General features: G+C 39.8%; 1 protein-coding gene across 2 annotated transcripts; it reads right to left on the bottom strand.

Moving 5' to 3' along the window:
• Nucleotides 1-3,453: 3,453 nt before the first annotated feature.
• LOC125306823 (cadherin-4-like) lies at nt 3,454-14,142 on the bottom strand. Of its 2 annotated transcripts, none has more exons than XM_048262385.1 (9): nt 14,060-14,142; nt 12,979-13,075; nt 12,751-12,770; nt 12,575-12,673; nt 12,027-12,182; nt 6,352-6,496; nt 5,994-6,166; nt 5,727-5,916; nt 3,454-3,998 (listed from the first exon to the last, which is right to left on the bottom strand). In XM_048262385.1, the coding sequence occupies exons 1-9, from the start codon at nt 14,084-14,086 to the stop codon at nt 3,844-3,846; spliced, it is 1,062 nt and encodes a 353-aa protein (XP_048118342.1). In that variant the 5' UTR covers nt 14,087-14,142; the 3' UTR covers nt 3,454-3,843. The 2 variants fall into 2 exon arrangements, with proteins under 2 accessions (XP_048118342.1, XP_048118341.1); XM_048262384.1 differs by having other exon boundaries at nt 12,979-13,084; nt 14,060-14,132.
• Nucleotides 14,143-16,040: the final 1,898 nt, after the last annotated feature.

Here is a 16,040-nt window from a genome sequence, read left to right as displayed (position 1 = left end):
CCATGTGGCACTATTATCAGTTTCTCTGTGAAGCTGTTATGTGGACATGTGTGTAGCCTACAGTGTATCCTACCAATTCTGACAGATCAGTCTTTTGAAACCCATTATTCAAATAGCCTATACGTCTATTATAGCAACCAAAAATTTGTCGACAGGGACTATCTGTAGGGGGTTATACGAAATTAGTAGGATAGATGGGCTGTGACACGCATATCAGTTTTGGATGCTTTTTTTTCTTCTTTGATTTAATCTATTAAAGATAGCAGAGATGCAATGAGGATGAAGGAAATCAAAGCTCAAGCTGTATTGCCTCTGCACACAAGCAAGATGTCGCAAATTTAACTTCAATTTATGGTTAAGCTCAGGGGTTGGATTTGGTTTGGTGAACAATTTTACTGAACAGAATGATTTAAGTCTGCGTGAGCAGACAGTCCAAATGAAGTGTTACCAAAATATCAAACCCTCCATATACTGACCACTCCATAAGACGCAGGCCCTTGCTTTCTTCCTTTTTTTTAAAGCATATTTTTTGGGGCTTTTTGCCTTCGATTTCAATAGGACAGGAGACTGACAGAAAGAACTCGGGAGATGGGGTGGGAAATGGGTCGGGATCAGGAAATGACCCGGACTGGAATCTGCGGCCCTGTGGGCACTTGAGCTCTATTTGGAACACCCCCCCACAAAACTTAAACCCGTTCAACCTTTCAAGCTAATTTTAGGTTTTACTTGGTTAAAGTGGGATTTGGCAGGTGGGGGAACCCTAAAATCCAGTGTCGGTGCAATGGGGAAAAATGACTCACCTTTGGTCAACATACTGAGTATCGTGGCATAGCAATACTTTTTTGGACTTCTTTTGGACTAGCTTCTTTGTCACCTCTGTACACACGAAAAATTAACTCACCATTTATTTTAACAATATCATTGCGCTATATTGTTGGTATGAAAGAATCTATTTATTATTAATTTATCTGAGGTGGCGGAACTGCGTTCCTCCCCGTTCCCCCTCACTTTAACCCCTGGTTATAGGCATAGACAGCATCTTCTGTGAAGGCCAGATGTAATCTCCTTCTCCTTGTCCACACGACCCCCTCTGCAGTCCTATTGCCTTGTCGACCTGTATCTGTTTGCACCTGCAGCCCTGTGATAAAGAGGAGTCCTCAGACTGACCTTGAATCTAATAAAATTGTCTCCAATATAGGCTGTCCTTTATTCATCAGGGTTATTTTGTGGCGTAACATGCCAATTGAGTTTAAAGAATATTCCTTATTTTTTTTGTTTTGTTTATATGTAATCCATATATCCTCATCTATGTCTGCAGGATAGGTTTTAGTCCAATATGTCTTAAGCCATAAACTGTGGCCATGTGTTTTGAGTCTTCTGCATTTACTTTTACTACCGTGTTTTTAAGCATCTATCGCCATCTACTGGACAAGGACATTCTCACTCATGCAACAATCAGCCTGAGCCCTAGTGGTCAGCAGGCTTATCAGGTAATGGAAGTGGCACAGGAGAATATTAATAATAATCATCATCATAAAATAATAATAATTATTGTTGTTATTGATATTATTATTGTATCACTTTCATTAAATAGTACTGTACATTCTATTGTAGTACTGTACATTCTTATATACTTCCACAGGGTTGCAGTGATCAACAAATGTTTCAGTAACAGTTCAGTAACATCAAGGTTTGTTTTTTAATTCATATATACATTGTCAGGGTGTTTGCTCCTAATTCCATGCCTTCTTTCTTGGCATCAGCTGAGATTATATTAAAATGAGAGCTTATGCTACTTTTATCATCATGTAGGCTACTGGCGTTCAGGTATACCTGCTGTCTTTTAGAGCAGTCTTGCTATGATGCAACACAATATTGTACCTAAATTTGATTAATTTGATAATTAATTAGATGTGACAAATAATACTATAAATGACTACATCACAAATAAAACAAAGTAAGTCAGTGTCTTGCTTAAGGTTTAGTAGCAGAGTTTGTCAGTAATACAGTAACACTGTTTATCTTATGTTGGGGACATTGGTTTCCTTTTCTAAACAGCTATGATGGAACAGATGAAGGATCCCCATGCATGGCTTCTTCCCTCCCATGTTTGCATACCATATGAACAAATACACTACTACATAAGCAGTAATCATGATGTGCCTGAATCTCAGACAGGCTCATGCGCCTCTCTGTATTTTGTCGGTTTGCATTGACAAGGTTGTCCACACGACCACAAGGATTTTGGAAAATTACGCTTTTCACCAGTATCATGCTATCAATCCTCTTTTTTCTTCGGCCAATCTTGAGATTGATTTATTAAGATTTTAGATCTAGGCCTAAACAGCAGTTTTGAGGTCTAGGCCTAAACAGAAATGGTTACAATCTTTCTGGTGCAATGACTGTTTCTCCCCACTGGGTGGTGAGGAATTGTAACTTTAACTTTCACAAACAGCCCATGCATTTGCAATGCATTAAAGGTGCCATGTGTAAGAATTGAGGTAAAAATATCCAAAAAATGAGCTACACACATCAAATGAATGAGAAGAAATAAGGGCGATGAAGTCATTTAAAAAATGACAAGGTATAGTGCTGCAGAGATATCAACCTGAATTAGCATGCTAAATTACTAGCCACAGCCCGACAGGTGTCATAATACCAGTTTCGGCCATGGGAGGCGGTATGCGGGCAACATAACCGCCAGCCAAACTGCAATACACGTTTCTCGGTTGTTACTCTAGGGTAGACCAACTCACTTTCTGGAGGTATACTGCCCCCTATCTTTTATGGAATGTGGAGTATGAATTGATTTTTTGGCGGACATTACACATGGCACCTTTAACTTCAATCATTAATTTCAATGATAACTTGTTATGTCAATGAATCTTGAAATATCTATAGTGAGCTAATATTGCATAGACAAAAGATACTTCGGTGAGTCAGTCTTGGTATTTTGGTATTTCTACAACTCCTGCACTCTCAGACAGTAGGCTAAACATACAAAGTATCAAAGAAAGTGTCCTTGCTTTCTTACTGAGTGGATGTCAATGCCCGAGGAATTACCAGTGCATGAAAATGCAAAACATATATTAACATTAATGCAAAAACTAACTTTTTGCAGACATGTTGAGGCTTGTAGAGGCTTGGTACAGTAAATATTATAAGAACCATTTTGAGACTGTGAATACAAATAAAGATGTTTCCATTGATTATTTAAAAAGGGTATGAATAATTTTGGACACGCCATTTTTCATAAAAATGTTAAAAAATATGAAAATGCTTCTTTTTTTTGATTCCACATTGTCTTACAACCTTTTGACATGTGGTAGTGTCATTCTCAGTCAGAACAAACATATCAATAAAGAGAAAATCAACACTGAAACAATATTTGCCAGGGGTATGAATAATTTTGTTCTTAACTGTATGACAATATATGACACAGGGCTTCGGGTGTAGGGATGTTTGGGCATGTTTTTAATGGAAACTGACAAATACATGTACGTACAACATAAGAAAAATAAGCCTCTTACACAATGTGAAACCAGTTATGCAATTATTTAAAAATTGCCAATAGGCCTACAAATCTCAGAGTAACAGATAAAAGGGTGTTTTTTAAAATGACTAAAGTAAGAGTGGTATTGAAGCAATTCAGTGGAAATGTCATTTTTTTTCACAGACTTGAAATATACAGGGGAAGAGCTGAGGAACTTGCAAGGGAATGAGCCACATGTACCATTAGTTACCTCATTGTGCTAGCAGTTTGAATTAGAGGCAAGTAGCCTTGGCTACAGGTCTCTTGTCAGAACTTAGCAAAAGCTACATTAATGACATTGACAATTGTTTTTAGGGTTTGTTGATGCAGAAAGACCCTTTGATAACACAATTACCATCATTCACTTGGGCAAAGATCGTACTGTTTTTGCAAAGTCCACCACTGTCACAGACTCTCAGCACGATGTTGAAGTCTCTTAGAGTTGGTTTTAGCTTCAAAACAGCTCCTGAGAAAATAATCAGAAGGAGGTCACAGATCTGTTTAACATGTATCCGGGAAAAACGGGAGTGTTGACAGGTATGGTTGGCAATGCTATTTAAGCCACTTCGAAAGTTTGTTTAGATCCAGTGATTCTGCAGTCATGGAAACGCTACATCAGACTTGGCAATGGCGGAAGTTAATGAAGAAATTCAGTACGTGCTGGCTACGCTTCCAAATATTCAGGAATTGAAGTCCGAACAAAAGGAGTGCTTAACACATTTTATGTGTTACAGACACAACTAAAGGTGCAATTAACAAGAATGTGGTGTCATATGGCATAACGCTTACCTTGCTAAACCAAGCTACAATCTGGCCATATGTTCTAGAATGAATCCACATCCATACACAAACAAAATTATACAATACAACATTTTTGAAATATATGTAAATATTAGAAATTGATAATATATTTTTGACACTTGACACTTAACTTTTGACACTTAAAAATCTATATTTATATCTATTTTTTCTGTATGGTAGTGTTACTGGAAATACCAAAACTTGGGCATTTTTGGTTCCTCGCTCGCTGACAGAGACATCTACATTCAGTCCAAACTTTTCTTCTGACTTTTCTATTTATGTTTGCTGAAAAATGTAATCTTGTTCAGGTCTTTTCTCTACTTATTTAGGTGCACCTCCATTATGTTACATTCAATTGAAGCTATTGCTTTCCCCCTGATAGAAGTTTGCTTCCCGCTTAAAGGGGCGGTAACCATAATAGTTGGGCTATGACTAGATGCCGAACGTATCTATAAAAGAACAAACACAGTCATTAAGTATACAGGTCAATGTTTGGATTGTTGTTAGTATAGGCTATGTGTTTTTAAAATGTCATATAGGCTATGTAATATGTATCCAGACAGATTTTATTTAGCTATTGAAGACACAAGACATTAAGTCGACTTAAAGGCACCCTATGCAACATTTTCAACGTAATAAAATAGTGTAGCGACTGGCTGTCAATCAGCTATGTATAACCCTGGGCACACTGATGGTTGGCAGCCAGGGGAGAAGGGGCGGACCCCCTGGGGATATAGGAATTGGGTTGAGTAAGTTCTGTCTCTTTTCGGTTCTGGGCCTGACACGGGCCGCTGTGTTCTATGCCTGCACTCTGTGCTTTCGTGTTAATAAACCCGTTGACTGAACGCTACAATAGTTTAGAAATCATTGTGATGGTTAAATGACCTGTTGTGGCGAGAATGGCGGCTTTCTCTGTTCCCCCTACCGTCTCCTAGCGGAAAACCAGCTTTGCAAGATCTGCACTAACGTCCCGGCAGTTTCTGAATCAAAAAGTCCAGTGAGAAGCGAGAACGAGCGAGAAACACAAAACGCTTAAAATTCTCTCGATATACACAGAACCCCCTCAAGCACCAGTTAGCCATGCCAGCTAACTATAAGATTGCTTAAATTTTTAGATGTTTATCATGGCAGAACTAGCGAAAAGACCAAAGAGACGGTTGTGAAATATGCATCCCAAATCTGTGGGGGGAGCTCCTTAGAGAAAAATGTGACAACAAAAGTGAAGTTACAGAACAGCCCTTTAACAGCGGTAACAATAATACACAAAACAATTTTAAATTCTCTACTGAATTAGTAGCAATTAGTCCCCTTTACAATGCACTCTCCTGATCAGAGCCTGCCATTTGAACTGTGTCATGCTTAAGAACATAAGTTTAGTAATTGGTGTGTTTACCTGTGGTGTTCATCTCAGTTGTCCAGTAGTCCAGATTCATGAGCTCCACAGTGTAGGGAATAGAGGATCCATCTCCATCCAAGGCTTGGTCATTTCTTTCTGTTACAGTGATGATGGCCCTGCAAGTTGCTTTTAGACCATCACCCTCAGCGTCTGCAGCTTGGATCTCCAATGTGTATTTAGTAATTTTCTGAAATGTAAAATAAATAAATCGAATATCAGTAATATGCCAACAACAATTCATAAATATGATTAAAAACAACCCACCTCCCTGTCCAGTCCAGGAGCATTAACTCTAATTCCTCCAGTGACAGGGTTGATGGAGAACATGTCTTTGCTGGGCAGTGGTGGATCCTGATCGACTATTTGATATCTGATATCAGAATTTGAATTGCCTGGTTCATCTGCATCAGTGGCCGCAACGCTCATGAACTCAAATCCTGAAATGTAACAGCACACATATGAGTACACATATGTATGCCATATCAGTTAAACGGTTATATGTCTACAATCCTCAGATATTAAATAATTTTTTTCACTTTATATGCATATAACACTTGTAATTTACTTTCAACTGAAGAGGTTACTGCTTTGATATGATATATAATGATATAAGGCAACATACCTACTTTTGAAGCGTCACTCACTCTTCCCAGATATGAATCTTGTGTGAAAACTGGCCTGTTATCATTTTGATCAATAACAATTATTTTGATTTCCATGGGCTCCTCTGCTGTATTTCCATGTTCATTGACGGCATGAACAACTAGCTGAAATAGAGAAAACACTAGAAAGCATTGTAGACCCAGACTACACTTTTATTTATATAATTTCAGTACAGGGGCAATGAGTGATACATATTTCATAATACATTTCTTGTAAATATACCTGCAAGAAATGTGATCAAGTTTGCCATGCACACAACAGTAACCAGCTGCACATGTAGAAGGAAGTATGCCTCCTTTGTGATGAAGTTCCCCATTGATAATGTCTTTAGGATAAATATTTCCTGAATGACTTGTATAAACCTGACATCTTTTAGCATGGGTGAGTACCAGACATTATGATATTTCAGACTCAGTAAGTGAAATCTTCAAGGGGCTTCTGAACAGCCCCTCTGTAGTCCATAGTCTCATAAAGGTCTCAATACGTTTTTGCTTTGTCGTTTTCCCAATCAACTATTTCATTATATTTTCATTAAAGTGTAGGTGAAATGTCGATCATTAACGACCCACAACGTTCAGCATAATGTGACACCATAATTCCCTTTTTTCACAACCTGTAAATCACATGCATCCTTTTGTCCCTAAAAAGCACTGTAGTTTTGCTCTGTTTATGTGTAGCGGGTGTAATGGGTGAAACGGGAAGTGCAGCTTGGTGCCCTGTCCTCAGGTGCCAATTGATTAGTCCAGGTGTTCTTGCTCTTTAGTCAGAAGATGCACAATAGAGTGTGTGGTTCAAACGGTGATTTGACAGCTGTGTAAACCGGAGACTGAGTTCTCTTTCATCATCTCGTGTTTGAGATCCACCTATGGGAGATTTCTGGACAGCTCCCCACTTGCCTTTTAGCCTACCGTGACACTGACAGCCTTGGATGGTCTCCACGTCCAGGTGTCCCCTCGGCGCAGCGGCAAAGACTTTCTAATGAGGAGACACAGCACTCAAAAAATCCTCTATAGAAATGCATGGGGTTAGTTTGTAACGCCAATATGGCAGTTACAACTGGCATATTGGCGTTACAAACTAACAAACCTTCTGCGTCAAAACGTCGACATGTGAATACACTGAGCCAATCATGTGGTGTGTTGTGAATACATTGAGCCAATCACGTGGTGTGTTGTGATGACATTGTGGCATGTGTTGTGATCTCGCAACTGGAGCAAGGTTGGTGTCGTGAAGCCTTGCACATGCGCATTTCTGCCGAAATAGATGCCCAATAAGTCCACAAAAAGCGTTGCAATATGGCTGCCGAGTGGAGGGACTTGCCTAAAAGGACTTTGGCAGCGGTGCCAGACACATTCCCAGTGATGAGCACAATCACAATATTATCCCACTCAGTGGACAGGGGAATGTTGTTTTATGTTTATTGGCCATGTACTGTACAGTAGCCCACATAGTCTAGAAATGGCCGAGCAGGGCAATGCCTTACTCAACCCAAAATGAGCTGGTAGCGACCAAGGGGGAAGTGACAGTAGTGTAACGAACGTGGAGATGTGACTCAAGCAGATCCAGCGCTCAGAACAGAATGAGAAATCGCTGTCCTGGTAACATCCAGCCGGTAAAATCTCACGAAAGTGTCCAGACTCGTCCAAATAGCTGCGAGTACCTGTTGCACAAAAATTCCCTGAAACACAGCCCATGAAGCAGCCATACTCCACGCAGAGTGAGACCTCAAGCCTTCGGGAGGCTGTAGCCCCTTCACATCATATGCTCTAGCTATGGCACGTGGTGGAGCCCCGGAGACAAATAGCTGGTTGCACTGCCTAAAACTCTTTGTCCTGTCCATATATGCTCTCAAGGCTTGAACGGGGCATAAACCAATGTCAGAGAGAGTACAGATGTCCCTCCTATAGGTGGATCTCAAGCACGAGATGATGAAAGAGAACTCCTTTTCCCTCGTTGATATAACTCGAGTACTTGTTCTGACACTTTCTTATTTGTCATTGTCTAGACAGGATCCACACCAACGCTGGAGAGTGTATACAGCTCTTAAGTTATCCACACTGGTTTAGATCACGTTGAAACTAGGGCGAGTGCATACAGCTTACATTTCAACCATACTGGTAATTATGACCGCCGCGCAGCGAAGCGGCGGTCATATAGGTTTAATCAGATTTTTTTTTAATTTTTTTTTTTTTTTTTTTTTTTTTTTTTCGCATGTCCAAATTTCCGTCCAATGATTCCCGGGACACTGAAAACCGGGGTAGACAAAACTTGGTGGGCATGTAACCCCATATGGATAGCATGGAACCATCGTTTTCGTTTTGATCTGTAGCCCCCACGCTGGACTGCACCCCGAAAGGAGGGTAGGGCAGACACAGTTTTCTGTGAATATCTCGAGAACCGTAAGGTTTAGGAGGACCATTATTTTTTGTATGTTGATCTCAAGGGGCCATGTCAACGCATTCCATAACCACTCATTTCATGTATAGCGCCACCTAGTTAAACACAAAAAGTAAAAATGAGGTGGTGTAATTGAAGGTATCTGTGACCTAACATAGTCAAAACTGCACGAAATTGGAAGTGTAGGATCATTATGACACCCTCTGTATGCACGCCAAGTTTTGTGGAATTCCGTTCATGGGGGCCACACAATAAATTAATTTATGTTACTATACACCAACTGGCCTGTAGGTGGCCGGAGACAGTTTTCTGTGAATATCTCGAGAACTGTAGGGCCTAGGAGGTCCACCTTTTTTTGTATGTTGGTCTTAAGGGGGCATGTCAACCCATCCCATTACCAGTTATTTCATGTATAGCGCCACCTAGTTAAAAATTAAAAAGCATAAAATTAGGTGTTTTTCATCTCAATATCTCTGGCTGACAAGGTCAAAACTGCACAAAATTAAAAGTGTAGGATCATTATGACACCCTCTGAATGCATGCCAAGTTTTGTGTACTTTCGTTCATGGGGGCCTTACAATAAAATAATTTATGTGTACATTTAGTGGACGATACACCAACAAGGATTCGGGACACTGAAAGACCGGGGTACACAAAACTTGGTGAGCATGTACCCCCATATGGATAGCATGGAACCGTCATTTTTCGTTTTCATCTGCAGCCCCCGGCTGGACTGGACCCCCCGAAGGAGGTAGGGCAGACACAGTTCTCTGTGAATCTTTTATGGTATGTTGGTCTCAAGGGCCCACATAAACCTGGCTCATAATCACTCATTAGTGATTTGCCCCGGTAAAAAATGAAAATCAGTAGGATTAAAAAAAGCCAAAATAAATATTCATCATCATCATCATGGCTGCATTTTCAGTATTGGCGAGAAGTAGTCGTTTGTCCACTAGATGGCGATCGTTGCAGTGAGGCGTAATTTTGTTGGAAGTTAAAGGGGTTGGAAAAACAATGGGACGCTTCATACAAGGACTGTAATTTACGCAGCGAACATCTAATAAGGATAGGGCGATGTTCACATGAAGTGTAATTCCCATTTCTTCTTGAAGCGAAATAAATCTGAGGATGTTTATCGGACATGCTTGGTTTTTACTGCAGGTAATGCGTTAATCTTGTAATATCAATAAGGACCTAGGTAATGTTACCGTTAAGCGTTGGTTGAGTGATGGAGGCATTTGATTTATTGCATTTGTAGAAAACTATAAATGCGGTTATACCAAGCAAATGTATAGCAGCACTGTTTGTATCTTTCGACTGTCATTTATTGCACGTGCTACAAAATCATTCTGTGCAATGGAAGATTTACCAACGTTACACCCGGTCTGATGCAGTTTTGCCTATACATGCGTGAGACTGAGGCGCCTGTTTATTTTGTTTTTAAGTGCGTGCAGGGTGTGAGAGGGGAATCGATGTGCTTTGATTACAGCTTGGTAGTTGTAGTCTGTGAAATTAAAAAGCACGTGTGTGTGAAGTATCCAAACAATGACACCTTCATTTCATTATGGCTGTTTTAGCAAAACACCTTAAGCTACTGTGTAGTAGGTCCCATTTAGAAGTGGCTAATTCATTTGCGCTTTCCTTGACTCATGGAGCTGCGTGAATGTTATTACAACTTTTTCGCCCGCGATATGACAGTTTAAGTCCCGCTTGATACTGTAAGGCGAAGCCATTGGTTTCAAAGGAGATTTTATTTGTGTAAGCCAGCATAGCCTATTGACAATTTATGTTGTCAATAGGCCTACCTTATAATCCTACCTGTAGCTTAGGGAAGCTAACAACTTTCTATTAGGATCTAGTTTGTTAGTTACCGTTTTGTCATAACTCCCTGATGCATTTTTGCATTTAGAATAGCCAGAGCGTGTATATCTCAATCGGAAAATTAAACAATATCGGGTGCCTATGGACTAGGCTGGGTGAACCCAGCCTGATCTGCCCGCTATTTATTTTTTTGATTTCTTAAAAGATTGAGCTTGGTCTGATGAAAGCCAGACTAGCCATGGACCTCAGTTAAACAATGCAAGGGAACATGAATCAGCCTATATTTGCACGAACAATAACGGACAAAAGCTCTTCAACTTTGGCCCGTTAAAATGTGTATGAACAGTCTAGCGGCGCGCATTTCATCAAGGCCCATTTGGACATGTCAGTTATTTGCACCACTGGTTAGATGTAAAACAGCACTTCGTTTCAGACTAGGCTACTGTTACTTAATTTGTGCATTAACAATAACGTTTCAGACTACTGTTACTTAATTTGTGCATTGACAATAAAGTATTACATGAACTAAAGATGACTAAAATCTTATGTAGAAGAAGAAACATTCACAAAAATCCATCCATCCAAAAAATGACCTTTGTTTTTGATAGCTGTTGAAAACGGCATGGAACTGACAGAGATGTTTTTGTTTATAAATACAAAAAAAATAAATAAATAAATAACATTATGCTGATACCTTTCATCAATCCAGTTGCAATGGATGAACTGTGATGAACTGCCCTACTTGTGATTGTTTAGAGATTTTAAAGGTTTTATAACAATGCTACATCTTCTTTGGCTATTCTACAATCTATTCACCTTTTCAGCACCAGTAGGCTACTTTCTGTGCAGCCCGCACACACTCAGGCATGCCAAACAAGCATACACAAAAGTTTCAAGAGTGGGGGATGGAGTAAAATATGGAGACAAATTGAAGTGTGATTTATTTTCGCGGAATGGATGTACAGGACTGAGCGGCGGTCATATTTTGTACCGCTATGCGGTACATCTAGTTTATGTATGTCTGAATGTATTCTAATAAAATTTTATTTTTGATTACATCAGCCCCAATACTGTTCGTTTATTGGACAGCCTGCACAGAGATTGGGAAAGGGTAGCATAGTCGGGATTATTGAGTATAAATTGTGTGCTAATGAACACCCTGTAGGTCACATATGTACCATTTTAACACAAGAGGGTTTTATTGCTGTTTGTTTGCATTGTACTTGTTTGTATCTTGCTTGTTGATATATGCCACCTGAATTAAGACAGATGAATCTTTCTTTCCCCACAAATGGTGTCTTAGAGCTTATTGAGGGATGTTAACCAGTCATCTCAACTGGCCCTCAACACTGGACCACTGGGCATGTGTCACCGCAGTTCTACAGCTACATTAAAACAGCGGAAATGGTCTCTTACCAAGTAACTGGCCCGTGTCTCTCTGTCCAGTGTCTGTGTTACATACAGCTGTCCAGTCTCTCTATCAATGGTGAAGATGTCTCTAGGAGGCTGGTCAGCACCAGGTCCCGTGATGCTGTAAACTATCCTCACCTTCTTACCGTAGGAGGTTTTAACCTGAAAATGGTATGACACATAAAACTGATTTAATATTCTAATTTGACATTTCAAACATATGGATTACCACTTTTGGGCCCTAGATATAGACACAGTGTTTCCCACAGAATTGTGGTGGTTGGTTTGCAGAATTAACTTGAATACAACAGTTTTTTTTTTTACAAATTAGCACAGCGTGGTTATGATGCTAACCAGATTTAAGCACAATTTAGCACAACCTGAAAAAATCATTTTGTGGTGGTCAGTGTTGATATGGTGGTGGGCCGCCACAAATAAGTCAATGTATGGGAAACACTGTACATAAGTAGGGGCAAAAAGCATATTCCCAATGTTATTGCCTCTTGGCTCTAAGGTGGCTGATAAAAAAAAAAGTCAAATGTTTAGACACATGCCTGAGCAATCTTTTGGGGTAAAGGACCTCTAAGGTTCTCTGGCAAGCTGATGGGAGGAATAATCCAGTCTCTCTTCCTCCTCTTCTGAATGCCTGAGATCTTTAAAAAGAGAGGGTCAAAATTGTTGGTGACAGATTCAGATCTAAAAATATGTTAATGTTGTTCCCTTAACTTACCTTAGAATTCCCACCAACGTCTGGTCAGTGGTTTAAGGATTTAGAAAAAAAAACAGTGTAGAGTTAGTAGTAAATGTTATTTCTTATCATTTATTGATTTAAAATGTTATGAAATAATATCAGTTTAACATGCAGCAATACAGTATACCCCACACACACGCCATTCAGACTCAAACAGTTCTAGTAATTTAACACAGTGATTTCTTGCTTAAGCAGCATCAGAAATACCTTCGACATTTAGAAGTGCTTCATATACCAGAGCTGGCCCCGTGTCCTGTCCAGGCTGTGATGATGGGACATCAGGATGGACTCCTGTGACCACTCCCTGCAACCCCTAGTTCATATTACAGATGTATGCAATCTTACACTGGGGGGCGGAACCACCGAGGGTGTGAATGTGTTTTGCACCAAATATACTGCGGTGATTGTAGCAAAAATGTGAGCATATGTTTTTAATTTGTGATGTGTGACATGGGATTTGTGCATCTGTAATTAAGTTGTGAAATTGTAACTGCTGTGTTGTGTTTGCAAGATAGAAAAAGAATCTCTGTGACTTAAAATTGAATAATCTGCTTGAACATGTAGACTACCAACAAACAAACTACTTTTTCTTTCTGTGATTGCGGACTCACCTGAAATCAAATAAAGCATATAGCCTACCAACATACATGAGTGGTATGACATTTATTCGTCTCGTACACCAGCCTTTTGCAAACTTCTTTGACCTGAGGCCCGGTCATGGCAGACTTTGGGGTCATAGGGCCCACCAACACGCACAAAGCTCTTAACTATAGCCACAGTCTTCTATGGCGCCACATCACCAATGCCGCATAACATTATCCAAAGTGAAACTTAATTTCATGTGGTTCAAGAGAAGGGGGTTGCGAGACAAATGGTTTGTTTTTTGGGGGGTTGCCAGACAAAAGGTTTAAGAATCAATGCTGTAACATATGTCAGGTATCTACAGAATTAACATACACTTTCTTCAAAATGGAACTACTGACTGCTTGGTTGCATGCGTAGAGTTTAGTGTTGTTAAGATGCAACATAAATCCATACAAATTAACTGCAAGAAGAATGTTCCTCAAGCAATAATTTTAAACCAGTTGGGCAGTTATTGAAATGTTCATGCCCTGATTGCATTATTACAAGAACAAAAATCAAGAGCACTTGTATTGTCTTAGAACAAAGTTGTCTTTGAATTTGAATATGGATTCTGTCATTGTACAAGTTAGCACAGGTGAAGTTAGACATGAAACTCAAAAGTTTACAAAGTCAATCAATTGTTATTGTGTGGAATAATACTCACCAAAGCCAGGATCATATAAAACAGCATTGTGACCACGAATGAAAGTGCTTAATGTTGCAACTGAAACCTCAATCACTCTTGGGTGGTTCTAGGGGCGGGGCCACAGGGCCACTGACCCCAGCTCAAATCTGATTGACTCCCTGAAGTGTCCCTGTCCTATCAGTAGTCGCTTGACGTCGGGAACCAAAGCAGATATCCATATTTTTAAGTGGGAAAATGACAGTACTGATTAGACTCTATGAGGATACATGGAGAATAGCGCTCAGTGTTCACACTCAACCGAATTCTTTGCGAACCCCCAGTATAGTAATTATGCAGTGTCACAAGTATGTTGGTACAGTTGCTTCTGACAAAGACAGCAGCAGCAGCGGCATTTTAAGCAGATCTAGTCTGCCAAGACCAAGCATATTACTTTAGTCTGGCTATCACCAGACCAAGCTTAATCTTTTAAGATTGACCATTAGTCTGTTCTGTATTTTCTACTGCACAAGAGGCATGATCAACAGGCAGTTCAAATGACTCTGTACGCAATTTGATAGTCCTTCAACCAATCAGACCAACATTCCGGGTGTGCCAGGTGGATAAGCCAGTTTGTGATTGGTCCCCTCAAAATTGTAATGGAAGCAGGAGAGTAAGATGTACAGGTTTCCAGCCTGAGCTGCAGAGTGAAATAAAATTGCCGGCAGATCGGGCTGGGTTTACCCAGTCTAATATTACTTTTACTCAAATCACAATGTGGGTATGTGTCACAAGCTGTGCTCGGATTCTTCACTGTTACTGAATGTTGGAACATTCACTCTCTTTCAGGCGACTTGAGTCGGTGACTAACTGTGTCCTGGATGATCTAGTTATGGAACATATCTCCATTGTGGTCAATGTGGACAAGCCTCTGTACAGCATAGGCAGACAAATACAATGGAGTTGGCTGATAACGGCAGTTATTTTTTGTAACTGCAGTTATTTCTCTGTCTCTCTGCTGTAAAATGTGTAGTTTGATTCATGGCTGTCATCCTTCAGCAGTCATTTCTACACAGTCACTTTAGCCTTTGAATTTGGCACATGTATTTGTAGACCACACTAGAACAGTCCTATCTGTGTGCAAGTTAATGCGACACCCTAAATCTTTTAATTGTAGTAGAAAACTGAAAGGTGATGGCTTGCATGACACCGTCCCGACATTTTTTGAAAGGTTTAAGGTATGAATTTCCACAAAATTCTTTCAATATACAAAAGTGACAGGAAGGTCCATTGTAAAATTATACCAAAAGGGCAATTTGACCATTTTAGCATCCATATTACAAGAGCACCCAAATTCTCAATAGAAATGACTGTTTATGTAAGCTAACTGCAGTGATGGCTTGAACTGTGTGATGTTAGGCCTACACAGACCTTTGGTGAGTCTCCATTGGATACACAATGTCCAGTCCTGGGCTCCTGTTCTAGGTTGGTGACCTGTCTAAATAAACACTGTGAATGGTTTCCCATAGCCCACATGATTTCTACTGGGTAAACTGACCCTAAACAAACTCTTGCACTCTCAATAAACATGGACAATTCCATGCAAAGGTCATCCTTACCATGGAAAAAAAAAAGTTGTGCATACGCAAATAGAACTGTTGTTAAAATCTTCATTGAGGTCTATATTTTATTTATTGTTTGTAACTGATATGATTGAATTTGATGGAGAATTACACTCTTTTTACATCATAAATATGGTGTGCAACCATACAGAAACAAAAATTTTCACACGGTAATATTATACATATTTAAAGAGTAATGTCTATGCTCAGCTTTCCTTTAACATAGCAACCTCCTTCTGTTGCAGATCTGTTCAGCCTGCTCACGTCTGCTTAACACAGTTTAATTTTAAATGTGACGCGATATGCCAGCATTTGAAGTGTCATGTCTGTGTCAGGCTAATACCCACAGAGTAACATTAGTAACGGCAGCAATAAACTAGATGTACCGCATATTGGTACAA

The sequence above is a fragment of the Alosa alosa genome, chromosome 14 (genome assembly GCF_017589495.1).
Source record: "Alosa alosa isolate M-15738 ecotype Scorff River chromosome 14, AALO_Geno_1.1, whole genome shotgun sequence".
In the NCBI taxonomy this organism is placed as follows: Eukaryota; Metazoa; Chordata; class Actinopteri; order Clupeiformes; family Clupeidae; genus Alosa; species Alosa alosa.
Note: the sequence above shows the minus strand (reverse complement) of the source record. Positions and strands in the feature narration are given on the sequence as shown.

Bases quoted from the DNA above. Each gene is read 5' to 3' on its own strand.
- LOC125306823 (XM_048262384.1), bottom strand. From the start codon at position 14,086: ATGCTGTTTTATATGATCCTGGCTTTG. The intron at 6,167-6,351 runs GTATGTTGCCTT...GTTACATTTCAG, and splicing joins GAGTGACGCTTCAAAAGTAG to GATTTGAGTTCATGAGCGTT. The intron at 3,999-5,726 runs GTAAACACACCA...TTATTTTCTCAG, and splicing joins AACTGAGATGAACACCACAG to GAGCTGTTTTGAAGCTAAAA.